The sequence below is a fragment of the Corapipo altera genome, unplaced genomic scaffold (assembly GCF_003945725.1).
Source record: "Corapipo altera isolate COAL_440 unplaced genomic scaffold, ASM394572v1 2c, whole genome shotgun sequence".
Classification (NCBI taxonomy): Eukaryota; Metazoa; Chordata; class Aves; order Passeriformes; family Pipridae; genus Corapipo; species Corapipo altera.
In genome coordinates, this window is record NW_020884923.1 from 6,185,124 (window position 1) to 6,204,355 (window position 19,232).

The 19,232-nt window shown below is 39.5% G+C and overlaps 1 protein-coding gene across 1 annotated transcript in view; it reads left to right on the forward strand.

The window, feature by feature from the left end:
• Positions 1-19,232, forward strand: part of KIF26B (kinesin family member 26B) — a 291,414-nt gene that overhangs the window by 211,660 nt on the left and 60,522 nt on the right. Inside the window, exons 6-9 of the mRNA XM_027657354.1 lie at positions 10,598-10,804; positions 12,336-12,429; positions 14,415-14,677; positions 17,338-17,521. Coding sequence (XP_027513155.1) covers positions 10,598-10,804; positions 12,336-12,429; positions 14,415-14,677; positions 17,338-17,521 — 748 coding nt within the window. The remainder of the gene's footprint in view (positions 1-10,597; positions 10,805-12,335; positions 12,430-14,414; positions 14,678-17,337; positions 17,522-19,232) is intronic.

Consider the following 19,232-nt stretch of genomic DNA (forward strand, 5'->3'; position numbering starts at 1 on the left):
CACAATGTTCGCTACTGGTCAGAAAACAATTGAATGTTAGGACTGGGCAAGGCATTAAAAAAACCCAGAATCTGAGCAGCACAAGCAATCAGAGCCTCGACATCAGGTTTTGGAAGAGCTCAGAGAGGCAACTTCATGTACATATGTACCTTTGTGTAACACTTCTCACTCCACCTCCAAAAGGAGTGACACCATCCCACAAATGGAACTATGAATATGTCCAAGCCAAATAATGTCCTGAATGGACTGTAGATTTGATTTAGACTACAAGTTGACTCATTGGAGCCTGTGGCTCTCTCCTGATAGTATGTGTTCCTCTCAGTTTGTGTCTCAGTAAGATGCAAGTGTTATGTGAGCCATACAGCTATCAGCAAAGCACTGTTTGGGAAGGAGCTGGGGGATGGTAGTGCAGTTCACCACAGCAGGAGGCTCACAGGGCAGACCGTTGGATCACTGTTGGAGATGGAATATTATGGAGTTAGGTGAAGCTTCAGATGCATCTTGTATGATCTTGTGTTCTATTCTCGTTCCAGGCACAATAAATAATTCTGTTTGTTTCAGGGGAATGCAGAATAAAGTCCAACATAAAAATCTGTTGCATGGATTTCTGTTAAAGCTCAAAAAAAAAAAAAAAAGCATTTTTAGTTAGAGATAATATATAGCATTACAAATGGATCTCATTAATTATGACTGGCTGCTTGGGCTCTGAAATTATTGTGCCTCCCTGTACCACTCCCAAAGATAAAAGCATGAAAGTAGTATTAAATAGGATACAACATGAAAGAAAAATTAAATTTAATATCAATTTTATGCCCTTGTAAACATTGCAGCCTACAGTTATGGGATAAGAAAAGGAGAATGAGAGTTCAATAGTCTGGTAAAGTTTAGGTAAAACATGCTTTTCCTGGATCTTTGGTGATTGATTTACTCTTAGGCTTTATTTCTGCAGTGGAAAAATGAGAATAATTGTAAGTATGTGTCTTGATTCCATCAGAAGATTTTGCAAAGCTCTGAGGGATCTTCAGCTAAAAGGTCTCTATAAATATAGACTATATCATCGCTTGGATCCAGGTTTTATCATTTCCTCCTTTGTCAAATTTCATTTGGTTTGTGGTTGTTCCTAACTAAGGTCAAATCCTCATCCTGTATACTGGCAGGTAAATAAGGAATTCTTGATGAATTCAATGATATTATAATGTATTACATTTCTCATTAAAGCATCTAGCTCTAATCCTTGAAGTTTCTGCTGATTGTTTCATGCAATGTATGGTACTGGAGGCTGCTTATACTCCACTTCTGGAGACTAGATTTCTCCTCTGAATACCCAAGCACTTGTTAGTTATCTCACCTATATTGCCTAATATAATAATTGTACCTCCTTTCATTTTTATAGACTCTCTTTCCCAATGGGGCCCTTTGCTTTCTTTGGGATATTTTTTCCTCACTACAAAGTCTCAAATCCTTTTCCTAGTCAGACCTATCCCTTTTATTTACCATCTGCCATTAGCAACTGCCACTCCAAAGTTTTACATCTTTTTCCACACTTATGTACATTAAACTGCAATTTTTCACTTCTGGCTTTGCTTAAATAATGTAAATTCTTCTTGTCTGATTGTATTGCTACTTGTTATTTATGGTGCTATGGCATACACTTTTATGTGCAGACTGGGGAATCTTCTTTTGTATGCAGTCATGAAGATCATCTTTATAAATAATGGAAAAGCTTACAATTGTGATTATACATCTCTTTGCAATACCTGTATATCCTTTGTTTCTCTAGCATGAAAGGACATCTATCTCAAAGACACACGTAAGGAAAATTTTGTCTTTTATTTGCATTCTTTCAATACAAATTCTTGTTTCCTTAGATAAAAAAACTGATAGCCTTGTTCGTCTGGGAATTCCTCTTCTCCAGAGAACATATAATGTGAAGCCCTCAATGCCACACTTTCTTTAATTAGCAATGAGATGACCTGCCGCTTATACTTAACAAGCTGCATCCTCTACACCTCTTTCACAGCCTCACAAAAAGGGAAACTGGGGCTCTTAGGAATAATATAGCAGATATAATTATCAAGGCATGAACTCGAGATATTGCTATACTGATACTGCTTCTGCTTTCTATCAGCACCAGTCTTTGTGGCAGATGAGGCAGTACAGTCATGTTTTGCTGGAAGGGCAGGTTTCTAAGAGGAAACTTTAACAGGCAAAGTGAAGTTTTTGTCAGTCTTTCTGCACAGCAGGAGGATATGAGCATGGCCTATGAGAAATAGACAAGTGACTCAGCATTGCTATCTACCTGCTTCCTGGGGCTCTGACGGCAGCCTTGTGTAGGCAGCAAGAATGACAGCAGCCTTGTCATCAATCATGAGACCATGGAAGTTCCTTTAGGGAGGCTCGTCTCCCTGGTGCCACAAATGGGTTTGATGGGTTTGGCTGATCTGTCTGTAGGATCTGTAGATATCAAGCTGGGTCGAAATAGAACGGAGCAACATATGACACATTACATGCTTGGGATGCCACTACTGCACAACCTTAGTTTCTTGTGTTTAACATAAAGAATGGAAAACATGGCTAAGCTGTGCAGTGGTCTGTGACTGGGACCATTCTGTGATTTAACCTTGGCAGGCAGTTTAGCCCTATACCGCCTCTTGCTCACTCCCTTCCACTGGGATGTGCAAGAGAATTGGAAGGGTAAAAGTGAAAACTTGTGGGTTGAGATAAAGACAGTTTACTAGAAAGAGCAAAAGCTGCATGAACAAGCAAAGCAAAATAAGGAATTCATCCATTACTTCCCATGGGCGTGCAGGTGCTCAGCCATCTCCAGGAGAGCAGGGCTTCATCACATATAATGGAAAGACAAGCACCATATCTCTGAATGTGTCCCTCTTTCTCCTTCTTTCCCCAGATTTATATGCTGAACATGATGCCATATGGTGTGGAATATCCCCTTGGCCAGTTGGGGTCAGCTGTCCTGGCTGTCTCCCCTCCCCAGTTCTTGTGCACCCCCAGCCTACTTGTTTGCAGGGTGGTGCAAGAAGCAGTAAAGGCCTTGATTCTGTGTAAGCACTGCTCAGCAATAACTAAAATATCCCTGTGTCATCAACACTATTGTAATTACAAATCCAAAACACAGCCCCATACCAGCTACTATGAAGCTACTATGAAACCCCATACAGACTCAAGCGTAAATTAAACAGGAACAGGAAATGTTCCTGGGCGCTGGCACTTAATCATCGTACTCCTGAATTGTTAGCAAGGACCCTGACATGGTGTTGGGCTACTAAACTCTCCCAAACAATTCCAGGCATGGTTTTTAAATTAGCATGGGCAAGGGACCATCTTGGCAGACCATTGGATATGGCCACACCATAGCAGAGGATGAAATTACAGGGAAGGATGCCATTTCTCCATTTCGTGCCAGGGATCAGTTTGTTTAATTTACTAGATAGATATTAAATAGAAAAAAAGGAAGAGGGGAAACTGTCTACTTTAAACAGTCACTGAAGTGAAGCAAAATATGTGTTTGATTTTGAAAGGTAAAGAGGTGTGGCACCAAGGAAAAGATGAGATCTTGAAATTCCTAGTGGTCAACTGTACTTATACTAAGCACAGAAAAATACATTCTTATTAGAGTGGGGGAAGCAAGGCAAATCTTTTCAGTAGTGCGCTGGAGACTTAAGTAAGCATCTGCTGACTATACCAGTAGGCTCATGCTTACATATCTGTAGATCCACTACAGGGAAGACAAAATTTGCCAGCTGATGTTGTTCATGCTGGGATTGTTGGAGGCTGTTTTGATTTGTTGAGTTCTTATGAAAATACCCCTCTCAGTGATGTTTAAATATATTTTCTCTCTCTCTAAAAGAAAAAAAAGTGCTGGAATTTCATCCTAGCACATGGGCTGAGTCAGGCTGTGTTGACCCCATCGTAGCTGCTGCAGGTATGCTTCTGTTGATCCATGTGCAGATATGTGGAGAGCGTCAGAAGCTGGGAAAAATCCTTCTCCTGTTTGAGGGAACACACAGGCTGCCCGGTTACGCAGTTCTGAAATGCAGACTTCCCTCAAAGAGGTCATAAGGAAGCAAAAGGAAAACCAAGAACCCACAGTCTGTATGGGGGGAGCCTTAGGGAAAGATTGTTTCCGTGACAGCATGATCCTCATGTTTTCTTTTCTTTTTTTTTTTTTTTTTTCCCCCGGTTTGGGTTTATTTTTTTGTGGTTTGGGTTTTTTTTTTATTATTATTTTTTATTGTAAATCTTTTTTAAGGGTAGAAGAAGGTTGCAGTGGTCTATGTTAATTTAGAATCTAGTTAATGCTGAGGTAGCAATGCGATAACTGAATGGCTGGTCCGATGTATGTGCTGGTTTCAGACTGTTGGTGCTCAGCGTTGTCTTTTGACTGTAACAAACCATACCGACAAAACTCACAGCTACTACTGACATGAACAAGACAGGAGGTCACTGAGCCATGCCCTGTGACCTTGAGTATATTCCACACAAGATTTTATTGAATTCATTATTAAAGTTGCATCATCCAACTGGAAAAGGGTACAATCATGATAAGTGCAAGTTTTTAGAATAACATGATTGGTGTTTGGGTACAGTACACTGCCACTACTTCCCATTATTGCTACAAGTGCAAATTAGTTTAACTGCTGTATGGGATGGGGTTGATGAGCCGGTAAAGTTTTAGCAATTGCACAAGATAGAGAGACAGTCAAAAAAAAAAAGGAGGAGACCTGCACACGCAGGTTGCTATTGCTTTTTCAATTGTTTTCACTGCTTTTCCAAAGCATTAGTAGCAGTAACAGCGATTGCCACGAAGAGCAAGAGTGATCATGCCTATGTATTTTCTAAATTTGTGCTAAAGCAAAGCACTGAAACCTAGGAGAGTTACCTTCGTGAAAATAGAAAGAGAGGACGATAAGACCTATTTACACATGCTTCCTGAGCAGCTTCCTGAACTGGCATAATTTACCTAAGTTTGTTTGTTGTTTTCTTTTTTCCAAATGTGACCAGATTTCCATTAAAGCAACATCTACTCATCTAATCCCATATTTGTCGCATTCTGGGTCAGTCTGTTTAGCATGACCTCCTAGATTTCATGTTTGCATGATCAGTTAATTGTCTCAAGATCTGTAAGAAAAATCCTTTAAAATACTTAACAGATGGTTTCCATATTATCTGGGAACCATAGAAAGGTTTGAAGCTTTGCATCCATCATGCAAAAACGTGTATGTGCATAAGCGTATGGGACGTTACAGATTTTTTTGTGCTGTAGTACTTTGTGACTGGCTACAGCAAAAATGCATGCCTGCCACCATTATTTACAACTGTAACAGTGAGAAATTACAAAACCTACTCTTCATTAACCTCCAATAAGGCTGTTCCTGCAGCCAGTGATTGCCATTACATTGATGGAGTGCTGATACAGCTCAATAGCCCTGGCTGGCCTGTCTCGACTGCGACTGCACTGCAGCTCCTGCCTCCCACCACTACCCAGCACACAACCAGCAGAAGCTGCTCAAATGATTGATGAGAAAAGCAGCTCATAAAGGCAAGCACAATGCCTGAAGCAACAGCTGTCTAGCTCTGTCCCTGCAGTAATTAGATAAATGAACCCCAAATGAGATCTTACAGGCAGGAGTAGAAGGAAGTGATAATATCCCCAGTGTTATCTCTGATTGCTTGTGTTGCCTCATTCCAGTCTCTGTTTGTAGCTATTTGTGTGTGATACAGATTTGACACAGCTTACCTCTCCCACCTTCCCTGCTCGTTTTGCTGTCTGTCCTCCAGACAGACCCCTGTGGGCACAGGAGACATGGCAGTATCAGTGGCTGGACTCTGCTTTCTTTTTTTTTCCTACGGCACCAGTTCTACTTTGCAGAGTGTGCTGAACCTTTGTCCTTCTCCACAGAGTATGAACATAACAAAAGGTCCATGACAGGTCACAAATTGAGTTCATCTGGGGAAAATCCTACAATTAGCAAATTCCTTGTTCAAGGAATAGTGGATGTGTATATAGGGATGCATTAGGGAAAAAAAGGAGAAAGCAAGGGAGCATAGTTCAAGCAACTGAATTTGTCATAGAGTTACTTAAAAGGTCTATGCTTATTTTTACAGTACAATAGCACAATGATAATACAGCAATTCCCCTAAATCTTCCCTTGGTGCTTCTGAATGGTACCCATGAAGGAACCCTTCAGTGCCAATAATTGCCATTTAGAGAGAAACTTATGAAAAAAATACTGATTTTTATATATGTTCAGAAAATGTATATGTTTTTTTAAAAATGGTGTATATAAGTTAAATACACACACATATGTGTAAAATAAATCCACAGACAAAAATACAAAAATTCTTGGTTGTGGAAACCTAGACAGTATAGCTCTGATTCCACTTTTATTTGTGGCATTGCACACCATGAGTAATATTGTGGAATTCAATGACTGTAGAACTCATGCAAGAACAAACCATGTCTTTGAAGGCAGGTGAAGTAAATGGGGGTGCTGTTGGATTAAATAGTTGTCCAATGAAATCCTGTAAACTCATAAGAGAAAACACATTAAAAATGTTAAAATGCATGAGCTGAATTAAGAAATGAAGCTATATCCTTGAAAGGCACAATAATGATGCAGAGCAAGTGACCTTTTATTCTCTCTCTCCTCTCCTAAGGTAGGTAATTCTTGTTGAGTTCAGGCAGATTTGCATGGCTGACCTAATTAGGCCCAGGTTGTTTTTTTTTACCAAGAGCCCATGTCTCAAGAGATCGCTTTTGTGTTTCTGCATAGTAACAGTCAGAGGTACATCTAAGGATGGGCACTGCCAAGACTTGGTCACTGGAATTCAAATAAGAATTTCTGGCAGACTGAGTGGTCCCATTAATTGCAAGTGGTATCTCTTAGATGCTTCAATTACATAAGATTAGTGGGAAACTGTAACACTGGACTAAAGGAGTAATGACACATAGGAGGTAAAGCAGAAAACCTGCTTTCTTCTTTTTAAGGAGAAGTTCAATTTACAGTTTATTTAAATATAAATTGCAAGCATAAAGTATTAGAGTTCTTAAACTTCACTCTTCAGTTAGTTTCAAATTAACCATACTGTATTTCTGCCCTCCCCAGAGCAGCACTGTGATCTGCTGTCTGTTCCTTAAATTGAGCTGAAGTCTTTTAAGTCCATTAAGTTCCTTTGCAATCCCCACAGCTGACTGAGTTACATTTGCCTAACCTCATGCTGTCTCCCCTGTGGTGTGGATTTGCAGGGTCCAGCGCAGACTCTGAGCCTCCTCCCCTTAACTCCGGCTATAAATTGCAATGAAGGACTGTGAAATGGCAGACTGTGAAATGGGAGGCCTTGGTCTCCCATTGTTTCTACTGCTGTAGCTTAGTTGATTTACTCTTGTCATAACTACTGTTGGGAAGTGCCTCGCTTGAATCCTTGGGTTTAGTTTACAAGCACTATTATGTTTTATAATGGAGTGTCTACCTAATGGCTACTGCCAGTCCTTTGAGGCCAGGCAAGGACTGTATGAATATATCAGTGTGCCTTGCATTGGAGTAAACTGTGACTGCCCATTTTACAGGTGGGTAGTGTGAAACAGAGATTGAACCACCAGCTCACAATCATACTGCATCTGAGGCACAGCTGTCAGAAGAGGTCCTACCTCCCCAGTCTCAGCCTGATTCCCAGACCAGAAGCCTGCTTGTCTTGTCAGAAGTTACATCTGGCTCAGATGTTTTAAAATATGTTTTGGTCTGCCTATTTTAGTGTGCCATAATTGCATATGCAATTCTGAATCCCAATATGTATTTCTCAGGGCTGAAGTTTGCCTGTATCTTACCTGCTTATTGGGTTTTTGTTATAATCACAGCTCCCATGGCATATAGGCAACATACATTTTGCACAGATGGGATCTAATTGTCTTCTCAATTAATGTAATGTAAATCAGGAGAAATTTGAAAGAATTGCACTGGTGTGAAACTGGCCTGGAATAATACCCTAAGTATCTACAAATTACCAGATGAGTTCAAATAATCTGTTGTTACTACGTGTGTTCAATGTCCATCACACTCATGTGCTTAACTTTATTTTTGCTAGAGACTGTCACACAGATTTGTGTGTGTGTGTGTCTGCTGCTGAATTTGGTCCAAGAAGAGCATTTTTTTTTTCTTACAGCAAAAAGAGAAACTTTAGGCAGCCTAGAATGTAGGGACCTGCATCTCAGGTAAGCATTTAAGATACTTGTGGTGCTGTAGAGAAATTAAGAAGCATTCGTGGAGTGCAACTCTTCTTATCTGTTATAAAACAGAACATTCAAATTAAGTGCTAGAAATGCCTGTTTCTCTCTATTGCCTACAAAGGGGTCAGACAACTGACTCAGATGGAGACAGCTCCAACAGGCTTGTCTAAATGGAGGTAAGCCAAATTACCCATGATATGGTTTGCCAAGATGCACAGACATCTTCATGATGAGTAAGAAGTGGTCCAGATATGAGGATACCCACATGTAATCAATAGGGTATTCCTCTGCCCTAGCACACATGAACGTGGTCTTTTTCAACCTAAATTATTCTGAGATTCCATGTAGAGGTGGCCCTTAGGGACGTGGTATAGTGGTGGACTTGTCAGTCATTAGTTAACAGTTGAACCTGATGATCTTATGGGTGTTTGCCAACCTATGTGATTCTATGACTATGTGAACCATTAGGTCTCAAAACAAAAATCCCCAATGCACAGGACATTGAAAGGTTCATGGCAACAGAAGTATTTTTCTTGAGAAATGTTTGTATTTGCCAGAGTTGAGGAGCCAAATGGTCGGAGAATGTATGCTGTTAGACAGCTCCTGGGACTTCAGAGTTGAGCTCTTTTTTTTATAGTGGTTCATTCAGTTTATCTGATGCTAGTAAATTTTTAGGATTTCAGTTAAATTGGTCTTTTATTCCAGGGAAAGAGGAAACCATTGGAAGCTGTTGGAAATTAGGGGGATTTGCAGTATTATTTCAGTAAGAAGTGGCAGGTATTAATCTGACTTTGTGTGTGAAGGTTTAAATCTGGACCCAAGCTAGTGATATTATACCATAACGTAATGGGTATAGCTGTAGTTAAGACTGAATGCCCATATAGTTTGAGGCCAGAAAGAACTCTTAGGCTGCCTGTATATGAAGGCTTGCTAAATTTTACACACTGTCTATTCTCCAACCCCTCAAAAAACTTAACACAGTTAGCTCGCTTTTGCACATGAGGATCAAGGATTAGAAGTACATGGACTCATAGCAGCTAAAAATACACATAAACTTAGAGGGAAAGAGTTTTCTTAAGCAGAGCAAGTATTTTATTTAACATAGTTGAAGAATAACATTTATGTTTTTTTCCAGCAGATCAGTCTAATGCTCTTGATATTGGTATCTGTTTAGAAATGTGGGACACAGTAGAAAAAAGCCAAAGGCAAACCAAGTTGAAAATAGGAAAACAGCCCAAGACTGATACTGTCCTTTGTTTTCTTGATGCTCTAGGATTTAGAGCTGTACTCACTCCCTTTCCTGCTAACTTGACCAGTGCCTCCCTTCTGAGCTTCCAAGAGACCTAGGGCTGAAACAAACATTCAGACCTCGCCCATTTCATGTGGAATGACCAGGGTTGTTGGCTGACACTCGCATGTCAGACGTGGGTGGGTTTGATGCAAGTGGCGTATGATTAAGGAGCATTAAGATAAAATTCTGTCTAGTTGCTATAAAAGTCAGTCTGCTCTAGGACAGAGCTGTCAGAGAGAGAGCGGTGATGTTTGCAGAGAGCTTACGTGTCTGCAGGTGGTGAATTTGTGGAGAGAACTAAGACCAGACTGGTTGTCCTGTTTTCCTTACATCTAAATTGCTTATGAACTGGGCTAAGGATGCGGCATAACCTCATTAAATCTATGAAGATTTATTTTTATCTCAAGAATAACATTTTATTATGTAGCTATTTAATGGATTGTGAACTAACATGTTTTAACAAATCTTTTAGCACCTATTACATCCATTCCCTTGACAATAATTTCAAAATCTGACCATTAAAACAGGACTCTTTTCACAACTCTTTGATGATGACACTTAGAATCGAGCACTTCATCTTTGCTTTTGAATTAAAATTGTAAAGGTAATTGTAAATTACAGATTTTTTAGGTGCTTTTATTGATCAGACTTTTTGTAGAAACTGCAGCAGTTCTGATAGCTTAGCAGTCTAGATTACCTTTCAGCTTTCTTAATTGGGCCACTAGGGTATGGTTAATTTTCAATTTATATTGAGAGTAAGACAAGGTGATGTAATACCTCATCGTTGTACTTGAGTAACACTGACACTAAAACACCATGATGTACATCATCATTCTAAATACACAAGTAGATCAAGATGAGTTCTGGCTTTATTTACTCTATATTTTAGGACAAATTCTGCTTCATAATTCCTGTGTGTTCACTAACTTCCACTGAGACACTAGCTAAAACAAGCAAGTATGAATTGGTTGAGTGTAATTGGAAAATTTGTTCAATATACCAGTCTGGAGCAGGCAACAGACTAATGAAATTTGCTCATCTATTTGTGTGTTTGCTGACAGGTCAAAGTCATGGTGCGCATTTCTTCCACACTTGCCAGAGACACATCTGAATCCAGCTCTTTCTTAAAAGTTGACCCTCGTAAGAAGCAAATCACACTCTATGACCCTTTGGCCTGCGGAGGTCAGAATGCTTTCCAGAAAAGGGGAAACCAGGTTCCACCCAAGATGTTTGCTTTTGATGCAGTTTTCCCCCAAGATGCATCACAGGTAGGCAATGTATGATCTGAATAGTTATCGAAATAGTAGTCTGCACCAGAGCCAAATTCATTTCTGCTGCAGCAGTAGTACCTTCAGGGCTGAATTTGGTATGCCATCATTATCAATAATGAAATCAGTTTATTAAATTTTAACTTGATAATTGTGTGTTTTCTTTATTCTTTACTGTAAATAATTTGTCCTAAAATTATACATGCAATAAGTGTGCTAAATGGTGCCTCGTAGGAAAATCCTCAATTATCAACAAGCATATTATAAAATCTTATTATTTGGTGTATACAGAGATCTGATCAGAGTTCTCTAATACAGTCCTCTATTCATTAAGGGGTCAAGGGTTATTTTTATGGTGTTCTATTTTATAGTTTACAATAAGAAGCTGGGGATTTTAATCTACAAATCTTTATTCATGTGTATATATGCAGATTTCTTCTTTTTGTTACACTTCTTTGGTTTGATGAACTATTTTACCCAAATGTCATGAGGACAGCAGAAAAGTAAAGTAGCATTGTAAAGTATAATTAGAAAACCACCCTGTAAGGCTATTTCTGTACTGATAAACTAAACAGAACTGGGACACAGGACCAGCTAAAGTACTGTCATATAACTGTCATTAGGCCAGTCCCTCACCTGATTCTGGTCCCAGCAACTAGCACCTCCCAGACTAATGCCTGGATGCAGTTCAAGGGGCTGGCCTGTGAACAGTTCCTTACTTGTCCCATTTTATTTTATATTGTAGAAATAGTTCAGAAATGGCCATGAACTAGGTGAATTTATGTGATTTATTATCAAATGTGAAGTGCTTCCCATCAAGGCCTAAACTGTGAATTCTGATTTAGTTTCATCCACTATTGATAGGCAGTTGCTGCAGAAGCACTGTAAACCATTCAGCCTTCTTGAACCTTAAATCCAAGAATGCCCAGGGTAAATTTCAGTGCTGTACTTCTTAAAATACTGTTACAGTCTTCAGAATGGAGTCTACTGCTGCAAAACGCTGAGAAGACTCATAGTAATGTAGTCACCCAGCTAGTACCAAAGAGGCTGTTTGTTCCCCTGATATTCTTTACCAACATGCTAGTGTAACTGAACTCAATCCATAATTTGGTAAATAATAGATCCTGTAAAAATTCCTCAGTATTGGATTGATTTTTAATCAAAACTGTATTTTAAAATCCCCTGAATAGGCAGTTCTAAGAGGCCAACCACATCCCCTTACAATAAGTGCATTTTTTTTAACCCCACAAAGGATGCTGATGGTTCAGCGAATGAAACTTACTTGACAGAGAACAAAAGTCCTGCTTCATGTGCTTACACAAGTAATGTCATTCCCATCGACAGCACAGGTCACACGAATGAGACAAGCAGGATTAGACTTTTTGATACTTCAGGATGTTAACTGGAGCACAGATGACATTACTACCATTTTCCAGTGAAAATAGTTATTTTCCTTATTATTGTTAATGCTTTTCTTTTCTTTTTCTTTTTTTTTTTTTTTCTTTTTCTCTTTTTTAAATACCTGTGGCAGGCTGAAGTATGTGCTGGGACTGTGGCTGAGGTGATCCAGTCTGTGGTCAATGGGGCAGATGGCTGTGTGTTCTGCTTTGGTCATGCCAAGCTTGGTTAGTATTGTTAAATTTCCCTACTCAAGCGGCAAAATGAATATTTTAACCCAAGATTGCTAGTATATTAAATCAGGGAAAAGAAACTTTCATTTGTCTGTGTATATTAATTGTGTTTGAAAGTAGTACACTGTGCATGATCTGTACTACACCTTCACCTCTTGCTTACACATCTTTGAATATTGTATAAATATTGGACAATTGTTAGCGAATGATCCAACAGTGATTTACAGTTTTACAAATGTGCTTGGTATTGGAGATGGTTTGCCAAAATACCATTTTTATCAAGCTGTGTAAAGGCTGTTAGTATTCACTTAAATACTTGATGTTTGTGATGACACTATTCAAATGTTGTGACTGGACACTCAAATAGTTTGATTTATATTCTATTCCCTAATTAAACAGTTCACTCATTACTAACCTGTTCCTGCAGTGTCTCCAACAAGTCTTATTCTAATGGTTAACTGAATGTTACCAATGGATCAGAACTAGCACTTTGCAAACACTTCAATAGAATTTCAGGTATTCATGGAAGGAAAATAAAAAGGAGAATTGTCATCATTAACACACTATTCTTTTGAAATAATTGTATTTCAAGAGTAATCATATGTTTTGCTCATGCTTATCTAGTTGTATTTTGAAAGTACTGTCTCTTGAATGAAGAGGGTTTTATTGTCTGCATGCAGTGATCTCCATTCTTTGCTGTCTCAAAGAAGCAGTCATATACATATAACTTAAAAGGATAATTCATTTTTTCGGGTGGTAAAAAGATCAAGCTGTATCAGGCCACAATTATGCAAAATTATAGGCAACAAAAACTGGAGACTGCTGAGTGTTGCAATGCCACCAGCTCTGGTACAATGAATGTAGCAAGTTACTGGTTCTGCTACACCACAAGGCCCCTCTGAACAAGGCAGGAGCAAGAGTAGGATGAGCTCTTAGGTATTTAACCTCCTTTGGCTTGCCAAACACAAGATGACAAGTGAGATGGAAAAGGAAACCACCAGATAACAGTGTTTTGCAAGTGCTACATGTCCTTTAGAGAGGTATTCTAGCTAGGGCTTTGCTGGAGTACGAGTTGAGTCTCTGCAGTTGCATTGTTAACTGCACCACCATCATTCCACAAACTACTGATAGACCAGACCTTGACACAGACATGTGCATTCCACATAGATTCAATGTAAGAAATGAAACAAGGTAAAGAAGCCAGGAGTACTTGCCTGAAAGGATTTATACCTTTATAATTTGGCTTATAAATTTAGGAGCTTTAGAAAACTTATCTAAAAGCATTATATGTGGTGACACCTAAAGCAGTATAAGATTGTACTCTATGTCTGTTCTTAAATAGCAAACTTTTACAACAAAGACAAGCCAAAGCTATAGCTGCAGAGTCAAATAATACCAAATGAGGGGGTGGTTTTGACCCAGATGAAATAGTTTTTATTGTGAACCCACTTCTGCACCAAATGATCACATATACCTCTTGTGCTGGATTTTTTTCCTTTTCTGAATAAAGTTACATCTGTATGATTCTGGGACTAAGTTTATGTCAATCTCACCCCCAGCATATGAAATGTAATATAGTACTTTGAAGTAAAATGGTATTGAAAGAATACTACACTTACAGTATCTAAAGCAGGGATTTTTAGAGGCCACGGCACTCCTGCTCTACTCAATTCTCTCCACAATTCACCCACACCTGTCAGAGGCTGCAGTGTTGCATAGTAGGTTTCTGCAGCCCCTTGCCTGGGGAATGGGACATGTCAGGGGAATGCACGAGGTAATGATTTTTGAAAGCAGCTCAAGATTTCATCTGCATTCTCCATGTGCTAATTTGTCTGCCTGCCTATCTTTTCCCTTTGCTGGCTGTGCTTGTTGTAGTGAAGTTGTTTTCAGGAGGTTGCGCAGGATAATCTCTCTTGGCAGAAGGCTGTGAAGGTTCTGGGAATAATGTTTTATTTTCTGCATCCCCCTATTCCTGACAGGGAAGTCATACACCATGATTGGGAAGGATGATTCCATGCAAAACCTTGGCATAATTCCTTGTGCCATCTCATGGCTCTTCAAGTTGATTAATGAACGGAAAGAGAAGACAGGAGCCCGTTTCTCAGTCCGAATTTCTGCAGTGGAAGTGTGGGGGAAAGAAGAAAATCTGAGAGACCTGTTGTCAGAAGTGGCTACAGGCAGCCTGCAAGATGGCCAGTCCCCAGGTGTCTACCTTTGTGAAGACCCCATTTGTGGCATGCAGGTGAATCCAAAGTTCATTTTACATTGAAACAAGCAACATGACTTTTTCTTTAGCTATTGAAGTGGTTCAAATTCAAGAACTACCCAAGGCATTAAGTTTATAGACTTGAAAGTGTTTACTTTAAAACATGCAAGAACTTTATGACCTGCAGCTGCAGGGCCATCTGCTCTCCTGGCCTAAATATTTGTACCTCTGGTATAACTGATATTGAGCAGGGGCTTGTGTTTGCAATAAAATTTGAAAACATTCAGTGCAAACAAAAATTCACCTCATTCTTTAAAAAAAAAAGTGTGATCTCTCTTTTGTAAAACAACAAGCTAAAATATTTACAGTACTGCACAAATAGCTGTAGGCCATTAATATGGCTGTTTATTTCTTTATAAACTATATTATTTATAGCATTTGCATTAGCAATGTTGCAGGAAACATTAATCACTACTTATTAATTGCTGCCAAGAAGTAAATTCCTGAGCTGGGCAAGTCAAGAATAGCTGAAACTCTTCTCAGGTTCAGAGGTTTAGCAGGAATGAGTAACTGGCTCATGTATTTATGGATAACCATGAGAAATTCTCAGCAGCCCTATCTTTTCGCCCTGCTTGCTTTGAGGGAAAAAAAGGTCTATTCTTTCATTTTGCTGTCTGTGAGGGAGTAAATATGCTTTCTGTATGAGTAGATGAAGAGGGAGCAAACAAGCATGATATAGAGCTTGAATATGTTCTTTCAACCTGAAAGGCAAAGGCTGATTCCATCGAGAACCTGGAGAGCCCTACCTATCTAAGGATGGGGAGGGGAGGGACGAGGGAACAGACCCACAGGGTCATCTACACTATATCCAGCTCCAAGCATCTAGAGATCATTATTCAATCTACACAAGTCATGAACTGTGAGATTTTAAAAAACAAGTAATAAATTTTGTGTCTTATCTCTTTGTGGTTTAAGCTTTTTAGGCATACTTAGGTCATATTTTTCATTGTTTTCCATTCTACCTAAGGACTACAAAGTTGCATCTTGATTTTGAATAACAGTTAGGGTTCTCTTTTTCTCTTAACTCCTGACTTTGGTGTTTTATGAAATACTTACACTATCTCAAGAGATCTCACTCTCTGGTATCCACTAATGGGTGCAGTCTAGTGAATATGAGATGAGAGACTTGAGTCTTCACAGTTTCCATTGGGGTGGTAGATGGGTCAGTTAAGATCTGAATTAGCATATGTACATTACTTGTGTTACATAACTGTGTGACATCTACCATCTCCTTAGAGCTTAATTCTTTACCAAGGTATTTAGCACAATAGCAATAACAATAAATATCCCATTATTGTGGCTTATTTTCATATAGATACAGACAACAGCTATATACAAAATTAATTATTTTAGATCAATGAAGAAGAAGTATCTCCATGAGACATCTATGTATCTCTGCAGTGTAAAATATTGAGTTAAATTGCTAGGGAAAGAAGCCTTTTTATGTGTTCTTAAAAGACATAGCGGCATTCTGGAGTCATATGTCCTACACCTAAATTCTCAAAATCCTTGAATGAAGGGAGGTTATTATATTATAGCCATACAGATATGCAGAATCAGCAGTGTATATAGCAAATGAATGATCACCATATGTCATACTGTCTGTCACTGGACCTTTCCAAGTATGCACATTGTTGCTTACATTGTGAGATCAGCCCACAGACTGACCTGCCTTCTGCTTGCCTTGTTAACTCCTTCCTGCCCCCTTCCCTCTTTCTTGAGAGTGCTTAGCCTTCAGCTGTGTCACCCCATCCCACACACAGCCTCAGCTTTATCCCTCCTCGGGCTGATTAATGGTCACAAAGAGAAGACAGAAGCACTGTCTTTAGGAGAATTTTACTTCTAGCTATATTATATAGCAGGGGAGCAAACCCCAAGAAAGGGAGTTCCTTGCTGTTTTTACACCAGACAAAACAAGCTCATCCTATGGGCTGTGGGCCAGTTCTGCATACTGCCGAAACTAATACTATCAGATTGCGCAGTCACGTGTCCCTTCACAGACAAACTAATCTTAGGTGACATGAAACATGCATGCATTCCTAATGTTATGGGAGGGTTAATAATATCTGCCCTCCTAAGCTGTCTGTCACTTTGGGGAGTTAAGAGCAGGCTGGTGACTGGGATTGAGGTCCAGCAAATGTGAATGTATGTACATTACCTTTCTTGTTCCATTTAATGGATTGCCCTGGCTTATTAGCAAGTGCATAAGCTTTTGGTAAGAAGGGGAAAGGAAAGGGCTTCTGTTCCGTGCTGCTGCCCGTATGCCACGAGACTAAGCACAATTTTCAGTCCTATTATTTCCTAGATTTATCTGGGACCATATATCTGTAGACTGCTCCCTTCTAACACATTCTGAAGGGTAATGTAGCCCTACCACTGCCACTCCACCAACTATTGAGTTTTGGATTGACATGTCTTCCACAATTTTTTTTCCTACTTCTAGCCATCAGGGCTCCTGGAGGACATGTTATTGCTACTGCCAATGTCAGTAGAGTCTCATTGCTTTGGCACCTCCTCCTTTTTGGTCCCAGCAGAAAGCAGCATATCCTCAGTATGTGTTGACTGGTGTAAGTTGTCTTGGTGGTGTTGACTTGTGTGGAAGTTTCTAAATGATTTCTCCCTTGTGTTAACTGCAGCTTCAGAATCAGAGTGAGCTCCGTGCCCCTACGGCAGAGAAGGCTGCCTTCTTCCTGGATGCTGCCATTGCCTCACGCCGCAGCAGCCAGCGGGACTGTGATGAGGAGGATCACCGCAACTCCCACATGCTCTTCACTCTACACATCTACCAGTATCGCATGGAGAAGAGCGGCAAAGGCGGAAGTGAGCTGTCCTCTTGCTACTTTCTCTCTCCTCCAGGCCTCTCTGGAAACTGGCTTTACATGGGCCTTTAAACAATATTCTTTAGTGGTGAAAATCAGCAGAGTTTTTCATTCAGCATTGGGTGGGGCCATTCATACCAGCAGACCATTCATGTGCCAGGTGAAGACCCACCAAAGGCTATTGAAGGCCACTGGGAATTATTACCATCACTTGTCAGTTTAATTGCTGTTGTGGAGATACTGACAATTCTCAGCACTGTGTGGGCCTCTCCATCCGCAAAAAGAAGGTGCTTCTCAAATTGTCTTTTATTATTATCTTTACAGATAGTGTTGAGGTAATGGATTAAAATATTGTGGTGACAAGAATTCCTTGCCACCTTTATGTTAACTGTTCCTCTTTAGCACCTGAATAGGGCAGTGTGTGTGGAAGTTCATGTTGGCAATCCAGAAACTGGGAAGCTGATGTTGGCAATCCATAAACTATACCTTTTCTTGGAAGTACATGTTATTTTAGTTGCTGGCCAAACTATGTGTGCACAGAGGACTCTTGTGGTTCTTTGTAAAGGCTCCAGACTTTTCAGGTAGACTTGCTCCCTCTCTTTTTTATAGATGCTTTTACTGGCTTGTGTCTTTACTTCCATCTCCCACTTGTCCATGAGGAAAAGATACTTCTGTGTCTACATATATATTGCTATAATTTTCGAGGCTTTCATTTGGCTTACACCATTTATATTTTTTTATTATACTTGTCTTCTGTTTCAAGACTCCCAAATTGTTTATGACTACAGATATACAGAGAGTGGGTTTTTTTAGTGAGTTCCAATGATAAAAGATTTGTATAGTATGAGGCACCCCTGCTGAAAAAGAAAACTTTCATGTTAAAATTCTTTTTTCAAATAATGTTTTTTACAGGAAAAAAAGTTTGTTCAAAAGACACTAGAGACATCTGCTTCTTTAAATTTGTGGACTTAAACAATTATGCAGAAACAGCATATGTGTCAGCTCCTGGCTCTGCATAGGTTATCTGTAATAAGGAATAGATTGCAAGCTATGATGTTTAGTGGGTGATCACCACTGCAGTATTAATATCTAATGTTTGAATGAAGAAGAAAGAGAGAAAACCAGAAAGTTGCTCTAAACGGAAATACAGCTTGCATGTGTATAAGTAATAACCCCTGTGGAATTGGCAGGGAGAAATCTCAGTTAACTAAAGGTATATTAATTAACCACCCTACAGTGGAAAGGAAGACTGTGAATACTCCAACAGATTGGTTTATAGAAATAAAATGGCTGATTTTGAGGGGATAATTATTGCAATTATTTAATACTTAATGCTTTCTACGGCATGCAAGTACGTGTACATACAGTCCTTTGCTACTATTTTCAAATGCCATTAGTAAAAGGGAAAATACTATTTTCCTGTGGCTATAATTTCAAAAAAAAGAAGACATGATCCTGTTGGATTAGAATATTGTATGCTTTGCACACTGCCTCTAGTTATATCTTTGTCTAGTGGCCATACCACCTCCTGTCTTCAAGTTCCCATATCTGAGTGGCCTTACAAGCCAGGCAGGGTCAGATCTGGCTGATAATTGAATGAGGAGGGAATTCCAACTGCTCAGAAAGGGCGCCTAGTGATTATCACTGTCTCCTGCTGTAATGAAGGACTTCTCAGAAAAAACCCATGAAGATAGTAGAGATATATAGATTCC